Source organism: Mustelus asterias, chromosome 6 (assembly GCF_964213995.1).
Source record: "Mustelus asterias chromosome 6, sMusAst1.hap1.1, whole genome shotgun sequence".
NCBI lineage: Eukaryota > Metazoa > Chordata > Chondrichthyes > Carcharhiniformes > Triakidae > Mustelus > Mustelus asterias.
Window position 1 is genome coordinate 145348428 of NC_135806.1, and position 25908 is coordinate 145374335.

At 48.4% G+C, this 25908-nt stretch overlaps 1 protein-coding gene across 1 annotated transcript in view; it reads right to left on the reverse strand.

The window, feature by feature from the left end:
• Positions 1-24609, reverse strand: part of LOC144495194 (UDP-glucuronosyltransferase 3A1-like) — a 54925-nt gene extending 30316 nt beyond the window's left edge. Inside the window, exons 1-4 of the mRNA XM_078215227.1 lie at positions 24461-24609; positions 23672-23839; positions 8253-8354; positions 4992-5112 (exon numbers count right to left, since the gene is read on the reverse strand). Of these exons, the coding sequence (XP_078071353.1) occupies positions 4992-5112; positions 8253-8354; positions 23672-23765 (317 nt within the window). The 5' untranslated portion in view covers positions 23766-23839; positions 24461-24609. The remainder of the gene's footprint in view (positions 1-4991; positions 5113-8252; positions 8355-23671; positions 23840-24460) is intronic.
• Between the last annotated feature and the right edge of the window lie 1299 nt (positions 24610-25908).

A 25908-nucleotide genomic window follows, 5' to 3' on the forward strand; every position in this document is an offset into this window, starting at 1 on the left:
GTGGGAGGAAACTGGAGCACCCGGAGGAAACCCACGCAGACACGGGGAGAATGCGCAAACTCCACACAGACAGTGACCTGAGTCGGGAATCAAACCCGGGTCCTTGGCGCTGTGAGGCAGCAGTGCTAACCACTGTACCACCATGCTGCTCCATGTTATTTGCCACTTATCAGCCCAAGCCCGAATGTGCAGAGGTACAGGGAAAAGACAGGGGAATGGCACTAAGTGATTGTGTTTGTTTGGAGAGCTGGTGGGCTGAATGGCCTCCTTCTGTACTGTAACAATTCTGTGATTCTGTTACACCTCCAGTCCAGTGCTGTAGTGAAGGAATGCCGCACTGCTGCAGGGGTTCATTCTGTCAGCTCTGTAAAAGATCTTGCAGCGCTTTTTCCAAAGAAAAGCAGCAAATTTCTCCCCAGTTTCCCTCGGCCTGGCAACTGTGACAATTTAAAGTCATAGAGTCATAGAGGTTTACAGCATGGAAACAGGCCCTTCGGCCTAACCAGTCCATGCTGCCCAGTTTTTAACCATGAAGCTAATCCCAATTGTCCGCATTTGGCCCATATCCCTCTATACCCACCTTACCCTCTGTGTGAAAGAATTGCCTCTCTGGACCCTTTTGTATCTCTCCCCTCTCACCTTAAATCCATATCCTGTAGTTTCAGACTCCCCTACCTTTGGGAAAAGATGTTGACTATTTACCTTATCCAGAGGACTGGAGGATTGCCAATGTTGTTCCATTGTTTAAGAGGGGCAGCAGGGGATAGTCCAGGAAATTATAGGCCGGTGAGCTTTATGTAAGTGGTAGGGAAATTATTGGAAAAGATCCTTAGGGACAGGATTTACTCACATTTGGAAACAAATGGACTTATTAGTGATAGCATGGTTTTGTGAAGAGGAGGTCATGCCTCATTCACTTGATTGAGTTTTTTGAGGAAGTGACGAAAATAATAGATGAGGGAAAGGCAGTGGATGTTGTCTACATGGACTTCAGGAAAGCCTTTGACAAGGTACCTCATGGTAGACTGGTATGAAAGGTGAAGTCACACGGGATGACAGGAGAGCTGGCAAGATGGATACAGAACTGGCTTGGCCATAGAAGTGGAGATGCCGGTGTTGGACTGGGGTAAACACAGTAAGAGTTTTAACAACACCAGGTTAAAGTCCAACAGGTTTATTTGGTAGCAAATAAGTTTATTTGGCATTTGCTACCAAATAAACCTGTTGGACTTTAACCTGGTGTTGTTAAAACTCTTACTGTGTTGGCCATAGAAGACAGAGGGTAGCAATAGAGGGGTGCTTTTCTGAATGGAAGGCTGTGACTAGCGATGTTAAGAAGTTTAACAACACCAGGTTAAAGTCCAACAGGTTTATTTGGTAGCAAAAGCCACACAAGCTTTCGGAGCTGCAAGCCCCTTCTTCAGGTGAGTGGGAATTGATGTTCCACAGGGATCAGTTCTGCGACCTTTGTTGTTCGTAGTATATATAAATGATTTGGAAGAAAATATAGCCAGTCTGATTAGTAAATTCGCAGATGACACATAAATTGGTGGAGTTGCGGATAGTGAAGAGGATTGTCAGAGGATACAGCAAGTTGTAGACCAGTTGGAGACTTCAGCGGAGAAATGGCAGATGGAGTTGAATCCGGACAAGAGTGAGGTAATGCGTTTTGACAGGTCCAATGCATGTCATATACATGGATTTTAGTAAGGCGTTTGATAAGGTCCCCCATGGTCGGCTTATGATGAAAGTAAGGAGGTGTGGGATAGAGGGAAAGTTGGCCGATTGGATAGGTAACTGGCTGTCTGATCGAAGACAGAGGGTGGTGGTGGATGGAAAATTTTCGGACTGGAGGCAGGTTGCTAGCGGAGTGCCGCAGGGATCGGTGCTTGGTCCTCTGCTCTTTGTGATTTTTATTAATGACTTAGAGGAGGGGGCTGAAGGGTGGATCAGTAAATTTGCTGATGACACCAAGATTGGTGGAGTAGTGGATGAGGTGGAGGGGTGTTGTAGGCTGCAAAGAGACATAGATAGGATGCAAAGCTGGGCTGAAAAATGGCAAATGGAGTTTAACCCTGATAAATGTGAGGTGATTCATTTTGGTAGGACGAATTTAAATGTGGATTACAGGGTCAAAGGTAGGGTTCTGAAGACTGTGGAGGAACAGAGAGATCTTGGGGTCCATATCCACAGATCTCTAAAGGTTGCCACTCAAGTGGATAGAGCTGTGAAGAAGGCATATAGTGTGTTAGCTTTTATTAACAGGGGGTTGGAGTTTAAGAGCCGTGGGGTTATGCTGCAACTGTACAGGACCTTGGTGAGACCGCATTTGGAATATTGCGTGCAGTTCTGGTCACCTCACTATAAGAAGGATGTGGAAGCGCTGGAAAGAGTGCAGAGGAGATTTACCAGGATGCTGCCTGGTTTGGAGTGTCAGTCTTATGAGGAAAGGTTGAGGGAGCTGGGGCTGTTCTCTCTGGAGCGGAGGAGATTGAGGGGAGACTTAATAGAGGTTTATAAAATGATGAAGGGGATAGATCGAGTGAACGTTCAAAGACTATTTCCTCGGGTGGATGGAGCTATTACGAGGGGGCATAACTATAGGGTTCATGGTGGGAGATATAGGAAGGATATCAGAGGTAGGTTCTTCACGCAGAGAGTGGTTGGGGTGTGGAATGGACTGCCTGCAGTGATAGTGGAGTCAGACACTTTAGGAACATTTAAGCGGTTATTGGATAGGCACATGGAGCCCACCAGGATGGTAGGGCGTGGGATAGCTTGATCTTGGTTTCAGATGAAGGTCGGCACAACATCGTGGGCCGAAGGGCCTGTTCTGTGCTGTACTGTTCTATGTTCTATATGTTCAATGCGGGTAGGAATTATACAGTAAATGGTAGAACCCTTAGCAGTATTGACAGACAGAGAGATCTGGGCGTACATATCCACTGGTCACTGAAAGTGGCAAACAAGGTGGATAAGGTAGTCAAGAAGGCATGCGGCATGCTTACCTTCATCGGTCGGGGCATTGAGTATAAACATTGGCGGGTCATGCTGCAGCTGTACAGAACCTTAGTTAGGCCTCATTTGGAATATTGTGTACAATTCTGGTCGCCACACTACCAGAAGGATGTGGATGCTTTGGAGAGGGTACAGAAGAGGTTGACCAGGATGTTGCCTGGTCTGGAGGGCATTAGCTATGAGGAGAGGTTGGAGAAACTTGGTTTATTCTCACTGGAACGACGGAGGCTGAGGGGTGACCTCATAGAGGTTTACAAGATTATGAATGGCATGAACAGAGTGGATAGTCAGAAGCTTTTTCCTAGGGTAGAAAAGTCAAGTACTAGGGGACCTAGGTTCAAGGTGCGTGGGGAAAAGTTTAGAGATGTGCGAGGCAGGTTTTTTATACAGAGGGTGGTGAATGTCTGGAACGCGCTGCCTGGGGAGGTGGTGGGAGCAGGTACGATAGCGGCATTTAAGGGGCAGCTAGATTAATATATGAATAGGATGGGAATGGAAGGATACGGACTCCGTAAGTGCATACGGTTTTAGTTTATGCAGGCATTATGATCGGCACAGGCTTGGAGGGCTGAAGGACCTGTTCCTGTGCTGTACTGTTCTTTGCTCTTTGTTCTGTGCCCCTCATTATTTTTTAGACCCCTATAAGTTCACTCCTAAGCCTTCTACGCTCCAGAGAAAGAAGTCCCAGTCAATCCAGCCTCTCCTTATAACTCAAACCATCAAGCCCCGGTAGCATCCGAGTAAATCTTTTCTGCACTCTTTCTAGTTTAATAAGATCCTTTCTATAATAGGGTGACCAGAACTGTACACAGTATTCCAAGTGTAGGCCTTGCTAATGTCTTGTACAACTTCAACAAGACATCCCAACTCACTGTCCACTATGCCACCATTCTTGGTGTCATCTGCAAACTTACTAGCCATGCCTCCTATATTCTCATCCAAATCATTAATATAAATGACAAATAACAGTGGACCCAGCACTGATCCCTGAGGCACACCGCTGGTCACAGGCCTCCAGTTTGAAAAACAACCCTCTACAACCACCCTCTGTCTTCTGTCATCAAGCCAATTTTGTATCCAATTGGCTACCTCACCCTAGATCCCGTGTGATTTAACCTTATGCAACAACCTACCATGCGGTACCTTGTCAAAGGCCTTGCTAAAGTCCATGTAGACAATGTCAACTCCACTGCCCTCATCCACCTTCTTGATTACCCCATTAGTCACATTACCTTCTTTAAATCTTCTTTTACCTTCTTTTCCTTTTATTTCTGCCAGGCATCACCTGGACCTGCCCACTTCTCTCTCATTTCATATCAACTATCAATCATTTCTGATGCAAGATCACGATCTGTACCATAGAATCCCTACAGAGCAGGAAGAGGCCCTCCGGCCCATCAAATCTGTACTGACTCTCTGAAAGATCATCCCACCCTCGCCCTCCCTTCCTCCCTATCCCCATAACCCCGCACATTTAGCATGGCCAATCCATCTAGCCTGCACATCTTTGGACTGTGGGAGGTAACCGGAGCACCCGGAGGAAACCCACGCAGACACGGGGAGAACGTACAAACTCTACACAGACAGTGACTGAAGCCGGGAATCAATCCCAGGCCCCTGGTGAGGCAGCAGCGCTAACCACTGTGCCACCCTAAAATGTTCAATTCAAACTCTTTTTCTCTCCACACATGCAGCATTTTATTGTTATGAACAAGAATGGTTGTACTTCTGAATACATCTATTCATAGTGCAGGAAAAGATGATTGGAGTACAAAGGAGAGACAGTTATACGGAACACAGCTGGAGCCTGCTGTCCAGTTTTGTGGGTCATATTTCAGGAGGGATCTTATGGCAGTAAAGAGGGTGCAGAAAAAATTTACTAGAATGGTAACAGGAATGGGACAGTTCTATGAAGAGACTGGAGATATAATGGGAACAACAGCCCCTGTGTATATTATAATTAACAATCATACTTCCCCTGAAAGAACAATTTCTGCTGCTCCAGGAACCATTTGTTGTAGCTGGACAGGTATTCATCACCTGCTGACCACAATGTGATTCGGTAACTGTTGTTTCTCCCAGCGTAGTTTACACCTGTTACGGTCAGAAAAATGCAGAGCGCCTTTAAAAGCTGAAACCTGACAACAGGTACAGGTGATCCTGAGTGCTGGGACTCCCCTGCCGATCTTGGTCCATCACCCAACTTGTGTGAGAGGAGCATTTCCCAGCACAATATCTATCAGCCCCAGGTCATTTCACCTCTGTGCACAGATGTGGTGGAATGGATACCGGCAGGAGAGCACAGGGCACCCCTCAGGCAGCCTGCCACATCTAACCCTTCCCCCATAACACACATCTGGCAGAGAATCACCCCTGGATAAAAGAGTAGAGAGCAGCAAAGCAAAAGTAAGGGCAGGGAGAAAGAAAACTCACCAAGGAAGGGGCCTTGGGACCTCAGGGAAGTAACCTGGTGAATTTAATTTGGCCGAGAGGCAGAAAGTGAAAGGTTTTGTGTGACTGGAAGGCCGTTTCCACTCAAATTCCATCCATGCTGTTTGTAATATTATCAATTATTTTGATTTAAATATCGGAGGCATGAATAAGAAGTTTGCAGATGATGGAAAAACTGACTGTGCAGCTGATCATGAGGAATAAAGCTGCAAACTGCAGGAAGATATCAATAGACCAGACAAGTGGGTGGAAAAGTAGCAAATGGAATTCTGTGCGGAGAAGTGTGAGGTAATGCACTTGGGGAGGGATAAACAAGATGAAGGAACAAACAAGAAATGGTCGGATGTTGAGAATTGCCTTGTGAGAGGCACCTTTGCGCACATGTGCACAGATCCCTGGAGGCAGCAACATAAACCGGTAAGGTAGTTAAGAAGATTCATGTGATATGTTCTATCCCTCGGTGAATAAAGAGAAGTAGGATTATGTTCAAACCGTATATAACACTAGCTTGATCACAGCTAGAATACTGCATATGGCTCCGGTCACTGACTTACAGGAAGGATGTGATCATTCGAGAGAGGTTGAGAGGTGATTTATGGAGAAGGTTAGCGATGAGAAAGATTGGACAGACTGAGGTTGTTTTCCTTGAAACATAGGAGGCCGAGGGAAGATTTAATTGAAGCAAATTGAATATCTCGATAGAGTGACTCGGAATCACCTATTTCCTTATTTAAAAGAACTCAGCAACCAAGGAGAGGGGAAATCTTGCACCCAGAGTGTAGAGATGGTCTACAGTTCACTGTCTGAAAGGATTGTAAAGATAGAAACACACACTGCATGTAAAAATAAATGTTCGATAAACATTTGAAGTGCTGAAACCTATAAAGCTGCAATCAAGAGCTGGGCAAATGCGATGAGATCAGATACCTATCTGCAGCTGGCACAGACTGAAAGGCATCCTTGTTTGATGTAAATATTCAATGGCTGGGAATTTCCAGTTCCAACCATGGCAGGAACCATCGTGGGTGGGAACGGAATAATCAGAGAGGCCCAAAAGTCCATCATCTTTTAGCAGAACCAGAAAGCCCTCTGTACATTGCTACGAAAAGAAGTCAAAACTTTGACATTTAACCCTATAATGGACTGCCCCACCAATAGTCCACCCTAAGGCACTTTTCCCAACAATCTTCCTGAACATGATGGCATGCTTGCCTTTATAGGACCGGACATAGAGTATAAAAGTTGGGGTCTGATGTTGCAGTTGTACAGAACGTTGGTTCGGCCGCATTTGGAATACTGCGCCCAGTTCTGGTCGCCACGCCACCAGAAGGACGTGGAGGCTTTGGAGAGAGTACGGAGGAGGTTTACCAGGATGTCGCCTGGTATGGAGGGGCTTAGTTATGAGGAGAGATTGGGTAAACTGGGGTTGTTCTCCCTGGAAAGACGGAGGATGAGGGGAGACTTAATAGAGGTGTATAAAATTATGAAAGGCATAGATAGGGTGAACGGTGGGAAGCTTTTCCCCAGGTCGGTGGTGACATTCACGAGGGGTCATAGGTTCAAGGTGAAGGGGGGGAGGTTTAACACAGATATCAGAAGGACATATTTTACACAGAGGGTGGTGGGGGCCTGGAATGCGCTGCCGGGCAAGGTGGTGGAGGCGGACACACTGGGAGCGTTTAAGACTTATCTAGATAGCCATATGAACGGAGTGGGAATGGAGGGATACAAAAGAATGGTCTAGTTTGGACCAGGGAGCGGCATGGGCTTGGAGGGCCGAAGGGCCTGTTCCTGTGCTGTATTGTTCTTTGTTCTTTGTTCTTTGACATTCAATAAAATACAGCACATCAATTCTAACAAAGCTTCCGACTAGTTTTTTAAAGTTTATTTATTCGTCACGAGTAGGCTTACATTAACACTGCAATGAAGTTACTGTGAACATCCCCTAGTCGCCACACTCCAGCACCTGAGGGAGAATTTAGGCCAATGCACCCTAACCAGCACATCTTTCGGACTGTGGAAGGAAACCGGAGCATCGGAGGAAACTCATACAGGCACGGGAGAATGTGCAGTCTCCACACAGAAAATGACCCAAGCCGGGAATTGGACCCGGGTCCCTGGCGCTGTGAGGCAGCAGTGCTAACAACTATGCTACCATGCCGATCTCTGGACAAGGGCCCCAAATATGGCCAAACAGGAAATAGACAGGATTCCACCTGCACCACACATTGTGTCACACACAAAAATCAGCCCAGTATGTCCAATCTGAATCGCGATATAGTCGAATCATCGGCAAAGAACAGAGTGCGTGAACAGTAAGCGATTGATGAATGAAGATAGAAAGTGAGATAGCCAAGCCTTGAGAAGTCCCAAACTATCAGAAAAAGGTCAGAGGCTTGCTGCAAACAGGATGGGACATGGCATCGCTGGCTGGGTCCCCATTCATTGCCCATCTCTAATTGACCTTGAACAGAGTTTCCAAGGCTTTTCAAAGGACATTTCACATTGCTGTGGCTCTGGAGTCACATGTAGGCCAGACCAGGTAAGGACGGCAGATTTCTTTCCCTAAAGGACATTAGTGAACCAGCTGGGGTTTTCCGACAATCGACAATGGTTTCCTGGTCATCAGTAGACTTTTAATTTCAGATTTTATTGGAATCAAATTTCACCATCTGCCATGGTGGGATCCGAACCCAGGTCTAGACCAAGACTGACTGATGACTGTCTTAAGTACCAGGAGCTATGTAACATATAGAGAAAGATGAGTGAGAGGGTAGACCTACCCTTGATTCTGGGGTTACCGGTCTGCACCAACATGTTCACATCATGTCCACCCTCGTGAAGTACGTGCGAAATTTCATCAAAGAGCAGATAGTGGCTTCCTCCTGTAGACAGAGTGAAGGAACAATCCAATCATTCTGAAAGTCTGTTAGCTGCTTGCTCAGATCTCTACAGGCACTGTTTCTCCATCTGTGCAAAAATCAAAACGTACTTTTTACGCTGATGACTGCAAACCTCCAAATTGCACATTTGCCTCCCCCCCACCTCATACCTTCACACTCCTTCCCTTCTTGCTCCTTTACCTGGACATCTCCTCCAGGATTGGAACATAAAGGGAAGGAAGTTCTACAAAAGCTGCACAAAGGGATGTGGGTTTTGCTGGTTAGGCCAGTATTCACTGTCCATCTCTAATTAACCAAGAGAACACAGAGTTCTCAGCACCAGAAAAAATGTCTTTATTTTTTAACAGGACATGGGAGTCGCTGGCTGGCCCAGCATTTATTACCTATCCTTATTGCCCTTGAACTGAGTGAGCGTCTTGCCTGGCCATTTCAGAGGGCAGTTAAGGCTCAACCACAATGCAATGGGTCCAGAGACACGTGTACAAAGAACAAAGAACAGTACAGCACAGGAAACAGGCCCTTCGGCCCTCCAAGCCTGTGCCGCTCCTTGGTCCAACTAGACCAATCGTTTGTATCCCTCCATTCCCAGGCTGTTCATGTGACTATCCAGGTAAGTCTTAAACGATGTCAGCGTGCCTGCCTCCACCACCCTACTTGGCAGCGCATTCCAGGCCCCCACCACCCTCTGTGTAAAAAACGTCCCTCTGATGTCTGAGTTATACTTTGCCCCTCTCAGCTTGAGCCCGTGACCCCTCGTGATCATCACCTCCGACCTGGGAAAAAGCTTCCCACTGTTCACCCTATCTATACCCTTCATAATCTTGTACACCTCTATTAGATCTCCCCTCATTCTCCGTCTTTCCAAGGAGAACAACCCCAGTCTACCCAATCTCTCCTCATAGCTAAGACCCTCCATACCAGGCAACATCCTGGTAAACCTTCTCTGCATTCTCTCTAACGCCTCCACGTCCTTCTGGTAGTGCGGCGACCAGAACTGGACGCAGTACTCCAAATGTGGCCTAACCAGCGTTCTATACAGCTGCATCATCAGACTCCAGCTTTTATACTCTATACCCCGTCCTATAAAGGCAAGCATACCATATGCCTTCTTCACCACCTTCTCCACCTGTGTTGCCACCTTCAAGGATTTGTGGACTTGCACACCTAGGTCCCTCTGTGTTTCTATACTCCTGATGACTCTGCCATTTATTGTATATTGTGTAGGCCAGACCAGATAAGGACGGCAGATTTCCTTCCCTAAAAGGACATTTTGTGAATCAGATGGGTTTTTACAACAATCGATAATAGCTGTCACAGCTTTCAATTCCAGATTTTTACTGAATTTGAATTTCACCAGCTACTGTGGTAGGATTTGAACCCATGTCCCCAAAGCATCAGCCTGGGGCCTCTTGATTACCAGCCCAGTGACAGTTCCACCGTGCCCTATCTTGGTCTTGGAAGGGATGTAACATAGATTTATCAGAATAGCTCAAAGAGTTTGATTATGAGATTATTATTACATAAATAAGAATTAAATCCTTGGGAATGGAGGAGGTTCAGGCGTTGTGCATTTTTGTAGGATTTTTTCTGGTGAGTGTTTAGGACAAAGGGAATGAGATTAGAATCAGAGCCAGGCCATTGAGGTCAGGTGAGGAAACACCTGTTCATAGATGGGATGGTGGAATTGTGGAACTCGCTGCCACAGGAAGCAGTTGGTGCTAACTCAAGGTATGAATTCCTGCTGTGGCATAATCACAGCTGGAATCCCAGAAAGTGAATTTTACCTATCCTGCACGGATATAGAACATAGAACATTATAGAACATTACAGCGCAGTACAGGCCCTTCGGCCCTCGATGTTGCACCGACCAGTGAAACCAATCTAAAGCCCCTCTAATCTACACTATTCCAATATCATCCATATGTTTATCCAATAACCATTTAAATGCCCTTAATGTTGGCGAGTCCACTACTGTTGCAGGCAGGGCATTCCACGCCCTGACTACTCTCTGAGTGAAGAACCGACCTCTGACATCTGTCCTATATCTATCACCCCTCAATTTAAAGCTATGTCCCCTCGTGCTAGCCATCACCATCCGAGAAAAAAGGCTCTCACTATCCACCCTATCTAATCCTCTGATCATCTTGTATGCCTCTATTAAGTCACCTCTTAACCTTCTTCTCTCTAACGAAAACAACCTCAAGTCCCTCAGCCTTTCCTCAAAAGACCTTCCCACCATACCAGGCAACATCCTAATAAATCTCCTCTGCACCCTTTCCAATGCTCCCACATCCTTCCTATAATGCGGCGACCAGAACTGTACGCAATACTCCAAATGCGGCCGCACCAGAGTTTTGTACAGTTGCAGCATGACCTCATGGCTCCGAAACTCAATCCCTCTACCAATAAAAGCGAACACTCCGCACCCCTTCTTAACAACCCTATTAACCTGGGTGCCAACTTTCAGGGATCTAGGCACATGGACACCCAGATCCCTCTGTTCATCCACACTACCAAGTATCTTACCATTAGCCCAGTACTCTGTATTCCTGTTACTCCTTCCAAAGTGAATCACCTCACACTTTTCCGCATTAAACTCCATTTGCCACCCCTCAGCCCAGCTCTGCAGCTTATCTATGTCCCTCTGTAACCTGCAACAACCTTCTGTACAGTCCACAACTCCACCGACTTTAGTGTCATCCGCAAATTTACTACCCCATCCTTCTACGCCCTCATCCAGGTCATTTATAAAAATGACAAACAGCAGTGCCCCCAAAACAGATCCTTGCAGTACACCACTAGTAACTGAACTCCAGGATGAACATTTGCCATCAACCACCACCCTCTGTCTTCTCACAGCTATGATGAGGAGATGCCGGCATTGGACTGGGGTGAACACAGTAAGAGTTTTAACAACACCAGGTTAAAGTCCAACAGGTTTATTTGGTAGCAAACGCCATTAGCTTTCGGAGCGCTGCTCCTTCGTCAGATGGAGTGGATATCTGCTCTCAAACAGGGCACAGAGACACAAAATCAAGTTACAGAATACTGATTAGAATGCGAATCTCTACAGCCAACCAGGCCTTAAAGATACAGACAATGTGAGTGGAGGGAGCATTAAGCACAGGTTAAAGAGATGTGTATTATCTCCAGACAGGACAGCCAGTGAGATTCTGCAAGTCCAGGAGGCAAGCTGTGGGGGGTTTCTGATAGTGTGACATGAACCCAGGACCCCGGTTGAGGCCGTCCTCATGTGTGCGGAACTTGGCTATCAGTTTCTGCTCAGCGACTCTGCGCTGTCGTGTGTCGTGAAGGCCACCTTGGAGAACGCTTACCCGAAGATCAGAGGCTGAATGCCCGTGACCACTGAAGTGCTCCCCAACAGGAAGAGAACACTCTTGCCTGGTGATTGTCGAGCGGTGTCCATTTATCCGTTGTCGTAGCGTCTGCATGGTCTCCCCAATGTACCATGCCTCGGGACATCCTTTCCTGCAGCGTATCAGGTCGACAACGTTGGCCGAGTTGCAAGAGTATGTACCGTGTACCTTGTAGATGGTGTTCTCACGTGAGATGATGGCATCATAGAAATCATAGAAACCCCACAGTGCAGAAAGAGACCATTTGGCCCATCGAGTCTGCACCGACCACAATCCCACCCAGGCCCTACCCCCATATCCCTACATATTTACCCGCTAATCCCTCTAACCTCGGCATCTCAGGACTCTAAAGGGCAATTTTAGCATGGCCAATCAACCTAACCCGCACATCTTTGGACTGTGGGAGGAAACCGGAGCACCCAGAGGAAACCCATGCAGACACGAGGAGAATGTGCAAACTCCACACAGACAGCGACCCAAGCCGGGAATCGAACCCGGGACCCTGGAGCTGTGAAGCAGCAGTGCTAACCACTGTGCTACCGTGCCGCCCTGCCAATGCATCCGTGTCGATGATCCGGCACGTCTTGAAGGCAAGAAGTGGGGGTGTGGGGATGGCCTTGGCGAGATGTTCATTTTCATCAATGACATGTTGAAGGCTCCGGAGGAGATGCCGTAGCTTCTCCGCTCCGGGGAAGTACTGGACGACGAAGGGTACTCTGTCCACCGTGTCCCGTGTTTGTCTTCTGAGGAGGTCGGTGCGGTTTTTCGCTGTGGCGAGTCGGAACTGTCGATCGATGAGTCGAGCGCCATATCCTGTTCTTATGAAGGCATCTCTCAGCGTCCGGAGGTGTCTGTTGTGATCCTCCTCATCTGAGCAGATCCTGTGTATACGGAGGGCTTGTCCGTAGGGGATGGCTTCTTTAACGTGTTTAGGGTGGAAGCTGGAGAAGTGGAGCATCGTGAGGTTCTCCGTGGGCTTGCGGTACAGTGAGGTGCTGAGGTGACCGTCCTTAATGGAGATGCGTGTGTCCAAGAATGCAACCGATTCCGGAGAGTAGTCCATGGTGAGTCTGATGGCGGGATGGAACTTGTTGATGTCATCATGTAGTTGTTTCAGTGATTGTTCACCATGAGTCCAAAGGAAGAAAATGTCATCGATATATCTAGTGTATAGCATCGGTTGAAGGTCCTGTGCGGTGAAGAAGTCTTGTTCGAACCTGTGCATGAAGATGTTGGCATATTGAGGTGCGAATTTGGTCCCCATGGCTGTTCCGTGTGTCTGGATGAAGAACTGGTTGTTGAAGGTGAAGACATTGTGGTCCAGGATGAAGCGGATGAGTTGTAAAATTGCATCTGGAGACTGGCAGCTGTCGGCGTTGAGTACTGAGGCCGTTGCAGCAATGCCATCATCGTGGGGGATGCTGGTGTAGAGTGCCGAGACATCCATTGTGACGAGGAGTGCTCCTGGTTCAACTGCTCCATGTGTGCTGAGTTTCTGTAGGAAGTCCGTAGTGTCGCGACAAAAGCTGGGGGTTCTTTGTACAATGGGTTTCAGGATGCCCTCGACATAGCCGGTGAGGTTCTCGCACAGAGTCCCATTGCCCAATACGATGGGACGGCCGAGTGCGTTTGCCTTGTGTATCTTCGGGAGGCAGTAGAGATCTCCAACGCGGGGAGTACATGGGATGAGAGCACGGAGGGTGCTCTGAAGGTCCGGATCAAAGGTCTTGATCAGAGTGTTGAGTTGACGGGTGTGTTCTTTGGTCGGATCTGTGGGTAACTGTCTGTAGTGTTCCTCGTTGTTGAGTTGTCGGTACACTTCTTTGCAGTAATCCGTTCTGTTCAGTATGACGATGGCCCCTCCTTTGTCTGCTGGTTTGATGACAATGTTGCGGTTGGTCTTGAGAGCGAGGATGGCGTTGCGTTGTGCTTGGGGGATGTTCGGGGTTGTCTTCTGAGTGCAGCTGATGAATTTGGTGTTGACGCACCTCCTGATGGCTTGGGCATACGTGTCAAGTCGAGGGCAGCGGCCTTCCGGAGGAGTCCAATTCGACTCTTTCCTCTTCGGTTGCACTGCGCTCTCTCTGTCGGCTGTTCCGGTTCATTGGCTGTCTCATTGTGTTCGCTGTTGGCCTCTTGGGTCTTGTGGAAGAACTCCCGCAGCCTCATTCGCCTGATGAATTCCTCTGTGTCTGCTGCGAGACTGATGGGGTCTATTTTGGTGGTGGGACAGAAATTGAGACCTTGGCTGAGAACTTCGAGTTCATCTGGTTGAAGTGTGTAGTCGGACAAGTTGACAATGGACTTCCCTGCAGTGGTACTGTTTTCTACTGTGGTACCGGGGGAGGCTTGGTTGCTGCTGGTGGTGATGTCGAGTTTCTCAAGTTTCCTGTTCTTGGTGTGCATGTAGATGGCGTAGTTCCTTTGTCTCGTCTGCTTTGGCAGAGTTTCGCAGCTGGTCTGCGTCCTGCATCCTCCAGAGCCTTCAACATGTCATTGATGAAGACGAACATCTCGCCAAGGCCATCCCCACACCCCCACTTCTTGCCTTCAAACAACTGCACAAGCTCAAACAGACCATTGTCCGCAGCAAACTACCCAGCCTTCAGGAGAACAGTGACCACGACACCACACAACCCTGCCACAGCAACCTCTGCAAGACGTGCCAGATCATCGACACGGATGCCATCATCTCACGTGAGAACACCATCTACCAGGTACATGGTACCTACTCTTGCAACTCGGCCAACGTTGTCTACCTGATACGTTGCAGGAAAGGATGTCCCGAGGCATGGTACATTGGGGAAACCATGCAGACGCTATGACAACGGATGAATGAACACCGCTCGACAATCACCAGGCAAGAGTGTTCTCTTCCTGTTGGGGAACACTTCAGCAGTCACGGGCATTCAGCCTCTGATCTTCGGCTAAGTGTTCTCCAAGGCGGCCTTCACAACATATGACAGCGCAGAGTCACTGAGCAGAAACTGATAGCCAAGTTCCACACACGTGAGGACGGCCTAAACCGGGATCTTGGGTTTATGTCACACTATCAGTAACCCCCACAGCTTGCCTCCTGGACTTATATATATATATATATATACCCTGTGGTATATACCTATCCCTTTCCATCGCTAAAGTAAACGTAACCGAATTGTGGTCACTATCACCAAAGTGCTCACCTCCAAATCTAACACCTGGTCTGGTTCATTACCCAGTACCAAATCCAATGTGGCCTCGCCTCTTGTTGGTCTATCTACATACTGCGTCAGGAAACCCTCCCGCACACATTGGACAAAACCTGACCCCTCTAAAGTACTCGAACTATAGCTTTTCCAGTCAATATTTGTAAAGTTAAAGTCCCCCATAACAACTACCCTGTTACTTTCGCTCCTATCCAGAATCATCTTTGTAATCCTTTCCTCTACATCTCTGGAACTTTTCGGAGGTCTATAAAAAACTCCCAACAGGGTGACCTCTCCTTTCCTGTTTCTAACCTCAGCCCAAACTACCTCAGTAGACGGGTCCTCATCAAATGTCTTTTCTGCCACCGTAATACTGTCCTTGACTAACAATGACACACCTCCCTCTCTTTTACCACCTTCCCTGCTCTTATTGAAACATCTAAACCCCGGAACCTGCAACAACCATTCCTGTCCCTGCTCTGTCCATGTCTCCGAGATGGCCACAACATCTAAGTCCCAGGTACCAACCCATGCTGCAAGTTCACCCACCTTATTCTGGATGCTCCTGGCATTGAACTAGACACACTTCAAACCACCTTCCTGTCTGCCAGTGCACTCCCGCGACCCTGAAACCTCATCCATGACCTCACTACTCTCAACCTCCTGTACACTGGAGCTACAATTCAGGTACCCACCCCCCTGCTGAATTAGTTTAAACCCTCCCGAAGAGCATTAGCAAATTTCTCCCCCAGGATATTGGTACCCCTCTGGTTCAGGCTTAGACCATCCCATTTGTAGAGGCCCCACCTACCCCAGAATGGGCCCCAATTATCTCGGTATCTGAATCCCTCCCTCCTGCACCATCCCTGTAGCCACGTGTTCAACTGCTCTCTCTCCCTATTCCTCTCCTCACTATCACGTGGCACGGGTAACAAACCAGAGATAACAACTCTATTTGTTCTCGCCCTAAGCTTCCGCCCTAATTCCCTGAATTTCTGCCTTACATCCCCATCCCGTTTCCTACCTATGTCTTGGGTGCCGATGTGAACCACGACTTGGGGCTGGTCCCCCTCCCCCTTAAGGATCCCGAAAACACGATCTGAGACATCACGGACCCCGGCACCTGGGAGGCAACACACCGACCGCGAGTCTCTCTCGTTCCCACAGAATCTCCTATCTGTCCCCCTAACTATGGAGTCCCCAGTAACTAAGTTCTGGCTGAAATCAGGAATATTTCTGGCTGAAATGAGGAATTGCCATCAGCTGTCTCTTATTAAGTTGCTGCAAGGAGTGTTGGAACAGTTCAGGGGCTGAAAGAGGTTTGAGCTTCTTTCTTGCCAACCAACTGGGCGACGTGCTGTCTGCTGCTGATCCGCTGCGATTTGCAGCTTTGCAGCATTTCCACATTCCCAGCATGCTGCTTAAGGACATGGAGCAGGAGGTCAGCTTAGCCACTGAGCTGCCCTGCCTCAGTAACATCATGGCTGACCTGCTCATAGCCTCCGCTCCACTTTCCCCTCTTGTCCATGAAGAATCGGTCTTATGCAGCCCTGACAAGTGAAGAAGGCACTCAGCAAAATGCAAATCTCCATCATACTTTGTTAACTCAATGATATTTAAATTACCTCGCTCTTCCTGGAGGCTGTTCACTGCCTGACTGAAATCTCCCATTTTGATATGGCTCTGGCGGTGCCTTTGCCACTGACCAGAATGCTGGGATCCTGCGCCAGATTCAGCACTTGGAACCTCATTAATAATGCACAGGAATATTTCCCTCCAAATTTCCTGGCAGGTGATTCTGGACACCATTCCAGCGCACTTGTAACAGCCTCTCTAACCCACCTGTCTTCAACAGATTGTACACGATATTCAGAAGCCAAAGGGAAAAGGCTAGAATTCTCGAGAAGAGGCAGCATTGGCTTTCAACGCCAGGGTCCTTGGGGCCCTTATTGGGGAATCCTGGCTCACTTACATGCCCTCTATCCCAAGGAAGGCTCAAAGAAGTACACCGACTTCACCTCACCAGCCTGGGAGGCCATTGCCCAGGAGGTCAGTGTGGTTGTCAGCAACCCACAAAGTGCCATCCAGTGTAGGAAGCGAATGAATGATCTCACCCACTCTGCCAGAGTAAGTCCTCTGTGAGCTCCCTCCACTATCAAACTCTCAATATGGCATCATGTACTTTAGTGGTGACTCTCTTCATGGATCTCACACATCCATTAGCAGGGGATACATATCAACACTCATTCTCTCAACAAGATTTTTACAACACCCCCATCCCATCTGTCTCATTGCTCGAACCCCAATCTCTGTCCCTTCTGGGTAGGGCACACCACACGTCGGTTGGGTGATATGCATGTCCCCGCTGCTCCACCCACTCTCATCACATCTCTTTCTTTTGTGAGAGTGAGTCCAAACCAGGAGGGACAGCAGAGAGGCACCCTCAGGAAATTCGAGGAGGTTGCTGCAGAGCTCGCCAGCGAGGACAGGGATCGCTCCAGGAGCAGCCCAGAGCTTGGCCTCTTGCAACAGCCTGGTATGGAACTCAGCTCCAACACTTCACCCAGTCCTGTCATTCACAGAGTGCCAACTGCTCAGAATGATTTTCAGGTACCAGCAGAGCGCAGCCAGCGAGCCAGCCTGGCATCTCCCCAAGCTCCTGGAGTGTGTCTGAGGGTGATGGGACTCAGAAAGAATAATCACAGCATTCACCCGCACCCTCCGCAGCACAGAGACACACACCTCAGTGCGGTGTAGCTCTAGGTTAGACTCAGGGTTAATTTCTGGAGACGCCTCACTGACACGTCCCTGCAGCAGTGGGAGGAAAGGGCATCCCAGGGCTCTGGTACTCGGAGACCTGCTGAAGACCAGCACCTGCTCAGTCCCAGTCTCAGTGAGTTTGGAAGCAGCTGCCAACTCACTGGTGGAGATGTAAAATCAGGCAGTGGAACATCAGCAGAGCTTCAACAAGAGTAGAACACACGATGGAAGAGTCTTTCCACCTTCTGTGGTGTTGTGACTCTGACATGCAACATTACTGGCAGCACGGTGACATAGGGGTTAGCACTGCTACCCCACAGCGCCAGGGTCCCGGGTTCGATTCACAGCTTGGGTCACTGTCTGTGTGGAGTCTGCACATTCTCCCCGTGTCTGCGTGGGTTTCCTCCGAGGGCTTTGGTTTCCTCCCACAGTTCAAAGATGCATGGGTTGGGTTGATTAGCAAGGTAAGTGTGTGAGGTTACGAGACTAGGGCCTGGGTGGGACATGGACAGTCCAGACTCGATGGGCCGAATGGCCTCCTGTGCTGTATGTGAGCACCACGAGGTCACCATGGGAAAGTTGATAACCACCATGGTGACCTTGCCGGATTTGTGCTTGGCAATGCACTCTGTGGTCACCCATTCTAGTGGGCACCATCAGGATGTAGGTGACACGGAGGTGAGGCACCTTGACCTCCCTCCAGGTGCCCCATTTCCTGCAGGTGTCAAGGTGGGGCTTCTGGCACCCACAGGAAGGATGAGTGTCAGACAGACACCCTGGAGGCCTCCACTCAGGACACTCCAGTGTGCGATCCATTAGAGCCCTTTGTTTTTTAGAGATTCAAGTAATCTTGTCGGAGACCAGCTCCTCTCCCCTTGGTCTTCCCTCTGCCTTCCATTCTTCGTCTTCTTCATCCACCTCCTTGTCTCTCTGCCTATCATTGTGAGTCCTCGGCCTTCCCTGCCACTTCACAGCCCTCCTTCCACATAGCCCCTAGTCATTGTGAGCACGCCCCCCCCTTCCCCCCTCCTCTTTCCCCAACGCCCTCCTTTCACAGCTCTCCCTGTCTTGGTCAGGCCAGCCACCAGGGCGGCACGGTAGCACAGTGGTTAGCACTGCTGCTTCACAGCTCCAGGGACCTGGGTTCGATTCCCGGCTTGGGTCACTGTCTGTGTGGAGTTTGCACATTCTCCTCGTGTCTGCGTGGGTTTTCTCCGGGTGCTCCGGTTTCCTCCCACAGTCCAAAGATGTGCGGGTTAGGTTGATTGGCCAGGTTAAAAATTGCCCCTTAGAGTCCTGGGATGCGTAGGTTAGAGGGATTAGTGGGCAAATATGTAGGGATATGGGGGTAGGGCTTGGGTGGGATTGTGGTCGGTGCAGACTCAATGGGCCGAATGGCCTCTTTCTGTGCTGTAGTGTTTCTATGAGCTTCTATGAGCCCCTTAGTGTCCTGAGATGTGTAGGTTAGAGGGATTAGTGGGTAAATATGTAGGGATATGGGGGTAGGGCCTGGGTGGGATTGTGGTTGGTGCAGACTCGATAGGCCAAATGGCCTCTTTCTGTGCTGTCGGGTTTCTAAGATTTCACTGTCATCGCCATTCCCCTACACTCATGTCACACCTCTCCTCTCATTCTGAAAAAAGTCCATTTGCCACGATTCCCAATGTTAACAGATCCGTTAAAAATCTCAGACTGTAAATCCAGATGTGCACCTTCAACAAAAATAATCAGTTATTCATTGGGCCATTCCCTAACTGTGCACCAAGACTGAGAAACCAGGGCAAAACATTACCTTCAGCCAGCTTCAGTGGCAGAGGTGATTCCAGATGAATTGTGTCCCAGGCTGCTGTGGGAGGCAAGGGAGGGGATTGCAGGGGCTCTGACCCAAATTTTCAATTCTTCTCTGGCCACGGGGGAGGTGACCACGGCACCACACAACCCTGCCACAGCAACCTCTGCAAGACGTGCCGGATCATCGACACGGATGCCATCATCTCACGTGAGAACACCATCCACCAGGTACACCGGACATACACTTACAACTCGGCCAACGTTGTCTACCTGATACGCTGCAGGAAAGGATGTCCCGAGGCATGGTACATTGGAGAGACCATGCAGACGCTACGACAACGGATGAATGAACATCGCTCAACAATTACCAGGCAAGACTGTCCTCTTCCTGTTGGGGAGCACTTCAGCGGTCACGGGCATTCGGCCTCTGATTTTCGGGGAAGCGTTCTCCAAGGCGGCCTTCACGACACACGATAACGCAGAGTTGCTGAGCAGAGACTGATAGCCAAGTTCCGCACACATGAGGACAGCCTCAACCGGGATCTTGGGTTCATGTCACACTATCTGTAGCCCCCACGACTTGCCTGGACTTGCAAAATCTCACTAACTGTCCTGTCTGGAGACAATACACATCTCTTTAACCTGTGCTTAACCCTCTCTCCACTCACATTGTTTGTACCTTTAAGACTTGATTACCTGTGAAGACTCACATTCCAACCATTATTTTGTAAATTGAGTTTGTGTCTTTATATGCCCTGTTTGTGAACAGAACTCCCACTCACCTGATGAAGGGGCAGCGCTCCGAAAGCTAGTGGCTTGTGCTACCAAATAAACCTGTTGGACTTTAACCTGGTGTTGTGAGACTTCTTACTGTGTTGACCCCTCAGCCAAGGGGAAAAGTTTCTTCTTATCTCAGTCCCTCATAATCTTGTACACCTCAAACAGGTTCCCCCCCGTCAGCCTTCTCTGCTCGAAGGAAAACAACCCCAGCCTAACCAGTCTCTCCTCATAGCTGAAACGCTCCAACCCAGGCAGCATCCCGGTGACTCTCTCTGCACCCTCTCCAGTGCAATCACATCATTCCAATATTCTTCTGTACTACCAACTCCAACAACACTATGCTTTTCTTGCACAAGAACACCCTATTTTTAATTTTTTTTTTACTCCATCCTTAAAGTTTCAAAGCACTGCTCAGAGTGGATTGGGTAATCCATTCCTTGCTTGCTCCAAAAATGAAATTGAATCTAATTCATGGTCCCCACAAGAGAGACAAACAAGACCCACGCGGACAGGATGAGGCATTGCTCACCGTCTTGGGCTGGATCTGATGTTTCATCTTAGGACATGGCTTTGAAAAATTGCTGTGCCCTCTACCCGCTGAATACCAACACCCGATTCCATCCATTCTACACATTTAGAACATAGAACATAGAACAGTACAGCACAGAACAGGCCCCTCGGCCCACGATGTTGTGCCGAGCTTTATCTGAAACCAAGATCAAGCTATCCCACTCCCTATCATCCTGGTGTGCTCCATGTGCCTATCCAATAACCGCTTAAATGTTTCTAAAGTGTCTGACTCCACTATCACTGCAGGCAGTCCATTCCACACCCCAACCACTCTCTGCGTAAAGAACCTACCTCTGATATCCGTCCTGTATCTCCCACCACGAACCCTATAGTTATGCCCCCTTGTAATAGCTCCATCCACCCGAGGAAATAGTCTTTGAACGTTCACTCTATCTATCCCCTTCATCATTTTATACACCTCTATTAAGTCTCCCCTCAGCCTCCTCCGCTCCAGAGAGAATAGCCCTAGCTCCCTCAACCTTTCCTCATATGACCTACCCTCCAAACCAGGCAGCATCCTGGTAAATCTCCTCTGCACTCCTTCCAGCGCTTCCACATCCTTCCTATAGTGAGGTGACCAGAACTAGAACATAGAACATAGAACATTACAGCGCAGAACAGGCCCTTCGGCCCACGATGTTGCACCGACCGGTTAAAAAAAAAACTGTGACCCTCCAACCTAAACCAATTTCTTTTCGTCCATGAACCTATCTACGGATCTCTTAAACGCCCCCAAACTAGGCGCATTTACTACTGATGCTGGCAGGGCATTCCAATCCCTCACCACCCTCTGGGTAAAGAACCTACCCCTGACATCGGTTCTATAACTACCCCCCCTCAATTTAAAGCCATGCCCCCTCGTGCTGGATTTCTCCATCAGAGGAAAAAGGCTATCACTATCCACCCTATCTAAACCTCTAATCATCTTATATGTTTCAATAAGATCCCCTCTTAGCCGCCGCCTTTCCAGCGAAAACAATCCCAAATCCCTCAGCCTCTCCTCATAGGATCTCCCCTCCATACCAGGCAACATCCTGGTAAACCTCCTCTGCACCCTCTCCAAAGCCTCCACATCCTTCCTGTAATGTGGGGACCAGAACTGCACACAGTACTCCAAGTGCGGCCGCACCAGAGTTGTGTACAGTTGCAACATAACGCTACGACTCCTAAATTCAATCCCCCTACCAATAAACGCCAAGACACCATATGCCTTCTTAACAACCTTATCTACTTGATTCCCAACTTTCAGGGATCTATGCACACATACACCTAGATCCCTCTGCTCCTCCACACTATTCAAAGTCCTCCCGTTAGCCCTATACTCAACACATCTGTTATTCCTACCAAAGTGAATTACCTCACACTTCTCCGCATTAAACTCCATCCGCCACCTCTCGGCCCAACTTTGCAACCTGTCTAAGTCTTCCTGCAAACTACGACACCCTTCCTCACTGTCTACCACACCACCGACTTTGGTGTCATCAGCAAATTTGCTAATCCACCCAACTATACCCTCATCCAGATCATTAATAAATATTACAAACAGCAGTGGCCCCAAAACAGATCCCTGAGGTACACCACTTGTAACCGCACTCCATGATGAATATTTACTATCAACCACCACCCTCTGTTTCCTATCCGCACACAATATTCCAAATGTGGTCTCACCAAGGTCCTGTACAGTTGCAGCATAACCCCACGGCTCTTAAACTCCAACCCCCTGTTAATAAAAGCTAACACACTACAGGCCTTCTTCACAGCTCTATCCACTTGAGTGGCAACCTTTAGAGATCTGTGGATATGGACCCCAAGATCTCTCTGTTCCTCCACAGTCTTCAGAACCCTACCTTTGACCCTGTAATCCACATTTAAATTTGTCCTACCAAAATGAATCACCTCACATTTATCAGGGTTAAACTCCATTTGCCATTTTTCAGCCCAGCTTTGCATCCTATCTATGTCTCTTTGCAGCCTACAACAGCCCTCCACCTCATCCACTACTCCACCAATCTTGGTGTCATCAGCAAATTTACTGATCCACCCTTCAGACCCCTCCTCTAAGTCATTAATAAAAATCACAAAGAGCAGAGGACCAAGCACTGATCCCTGCGGCACACCGCTAGCAACCTGCCTCCAATCCGAAAATTTTCCATCGACCACCACCCTCTGTCTTCGGTCAGACAGCCAGTTGCCTATCCAATCGGCCAACTTTCCCTCTATCCCACACCTCCTCACTTTCATCATAAGCCGACCATGGGGGACCTTATCAAACGCCTTACTAAAATCCATGTATATGACATCAACTGCCCTACCTTCATCAACACACTTAGTTACCTCCTCAAAAAATTCTATCAAATTTGTGAGGCACGACTTGCCCTTCACGAATCCGTGCTGACTATCTCGGATTAATCCGCATCTTTCTAAATGGTCGTAAATCCCATCCCTAAGGACCCTTTCCATCAATTTATCAACCACCGAAGTAAGACTAACCGGTCTATAATTTATTCCTACATTTATTCCTACTCTCGGTTTTCCATCCACGAACCAACCTTTAATCCATGATAACACATTCACCCAAACCCCTACCATCCCTTACCTTGAGCAATGATCTTCAAATGATACTTTATCAAACCTGTCTGGAATGCAGCAAGCTTTATCAAAGAACAGACATTAGCACAATGAACCAAAAATGTGTCTTTCCAATACCCTCATCAAATAGAAGCTAAGATTTCCTACTTAAGCAGAAGAACTGGAACTATCATCGCAGAAATCAGTCCCTATTGGCAGCATGTTAAAGCTGCCACCACTCTGGGCGATGCTGTATCCCAGCACTTACCGATCAGGACCACCACCAGGATCTTGGCCGATTCTGTCGATTTCAGAAATGCAAATACGAAAGCCAGCTGGAGGAGTCTGCCTTTTCCCACCATGATCCAAATGTCAGGGCAGCTGCGGGAATGTGAAAGCTTCACCTATCAATTCCTCAAGGCTCAGAAATATTTTGCTGCCAAATCAAGATGTAAAAGATTGAGAAAGAAGTCGGTGACTTCAGTCTAGAAACTTCAAGTCAGGAAGCAGAAACCAAGACAAAACTGGAGCCAAAAGGATGCCAGCAACAACACTCCCCCCCCCCCCCCCTCCGCCCTTAACAACCACAACTCAACAACACTCCCCCCAACTCAACATCTAACTCCCCCCTTAACAACCACAATTCCAAATAACTCTTATTTCTCCTTTCAGAATCTAATTAATACGTTGTTAGTGTTAATGAGTGGCTGCAGAGCTGCTTGCTGCTCATACACTAATCCATTTATTGTTATATTTAATCCACTCTGCAGGCGGTAGTCTTGTTCCCTGGCCCCCTGCTGCTTCATCAAGCCTATCCCCAAACTCCCCCTCCTCCCCCGCAACTGGGACATTCACTCAGTCTGCATCGGAACTCTGACATCAGCTCTCACTCCGCAATCACACTGCTCCTGGTCTCAGTTTGCTGTGATTTCTCCCGGGATATTGCGGTAACTTTCACACCCTCAGCCGAAACAAATCGCTGCCTTTGTGATCGGTAAACCAGGCCCGGTGCAGCGATCCGCCAGGAGAAAACAACATGAAACTGAAACACACAAACCTGAACTAGAGGGACAGAGGAAGGAAACTGTCCTAACGGTCACAAGTCATTGCGAACCAACCAGTTTCTCATCCACACCCAAGGAAACTGGACTTTGCGTTCATAGAGTTGTGAGTTCCTCACGCCCCCTCCCACCCCCCATACAGGAGGCGGGATTATCCTGGATTCTTTCACTTTGTGGAGATGCCGGCGTTGGACTTGGGTAAACACAGTAAGAAGTTTAACAACACCAGGTTAAAGTCCAACAGGTTTATTAAACTTGTTAAACTTCTTACCTTCTTTCACTTTCACACACAAACAAAGCTCACAGTGACAGCCAGATCCTGCAAATGGACACACTCAACACTGTGCAACGCACAAATCACCAAAACAAATGCTGGTACCAAATTGGCAGACTCAAGATTTTGGCTAACACTTTATCAAATGCTTTCCTGGGGTGTGGATGTCTCTGGCCAGGCCAGCATTTACTGCCCATACCTAATTGCCCCTGAGAAGGTGGTGGTGAGCTGCCTTGATGGGTACAGTCCATGTGGTGCAGGCACCCACACAGGGTTCCTCCTTAGTGTAGTGGTTATGCAGGAGACTGCGGCTCAATTCTCCGACACAGAGCTTAGGAGTTCCACCAAATTTGTGCTGGCTGCTAGGGTGTGTTTTCAGGGTGGCACAGTGGTTAGCATCACTGCCTCACAGCGCCGTGGTCCTGGGTTTAACTCCAGCCTCAGGTGACTGTGTGAAATTTGCACGTTCTCCCCGTGTCAGCGTGGGTTTCCTTCAGGTGCTCCGGTTTCCTCCCTCAGTCCAAAGCTGCGCCGGTTAGGTGGACTGGCTGTGCTAAATTGCCCCTCAGTGTCCAATGATGTGAAAGGAGGATAAGCGGAGTAGGATTAGAATAGGCAACAACACCTCCTCCACGATAATCCTCAACACCACTACCCCACAAGGCTGTGTTCTCAGCCCCCTACTATACTCATTGTACACCCATTGCTGTGCAGTCAAGTTCACCTCCAATTAGATTTTCAAGTTTGTTGACGACACCACCGTAGTGGGTCGGATCTCAAACAATGATGAGACAGAGTACAGGAATGAGATAGAGAATCTGGTGAACTGGTGCGGCAACAATAATCTCTCCCTCAATGTCAACAAAACAAAGGAGATTGTCATCTACTTCAGGAAGCATAAAGGAGAACATGCCCCTGTCTATATTAATGGGGATGAAGTAGAAAGGGTCGAGAGCTTCAAGTGTTTAGGTGTCCAGATCATCAACAACCTGTCCTCGTCCCCCCATGCCGACACTATAGTTAAGAAAGCCCACCAACGCCTCTATTTTCTCAGAAGACTAAGGAAATTTGGCATGTCAACTATGACTCCCAGCAACGTTTACAGATGCACCATAGAAAGCATTCTTTCTGGTTGTATCACAACTTGGTTTGGCTCCTGCTCTGCCCAAG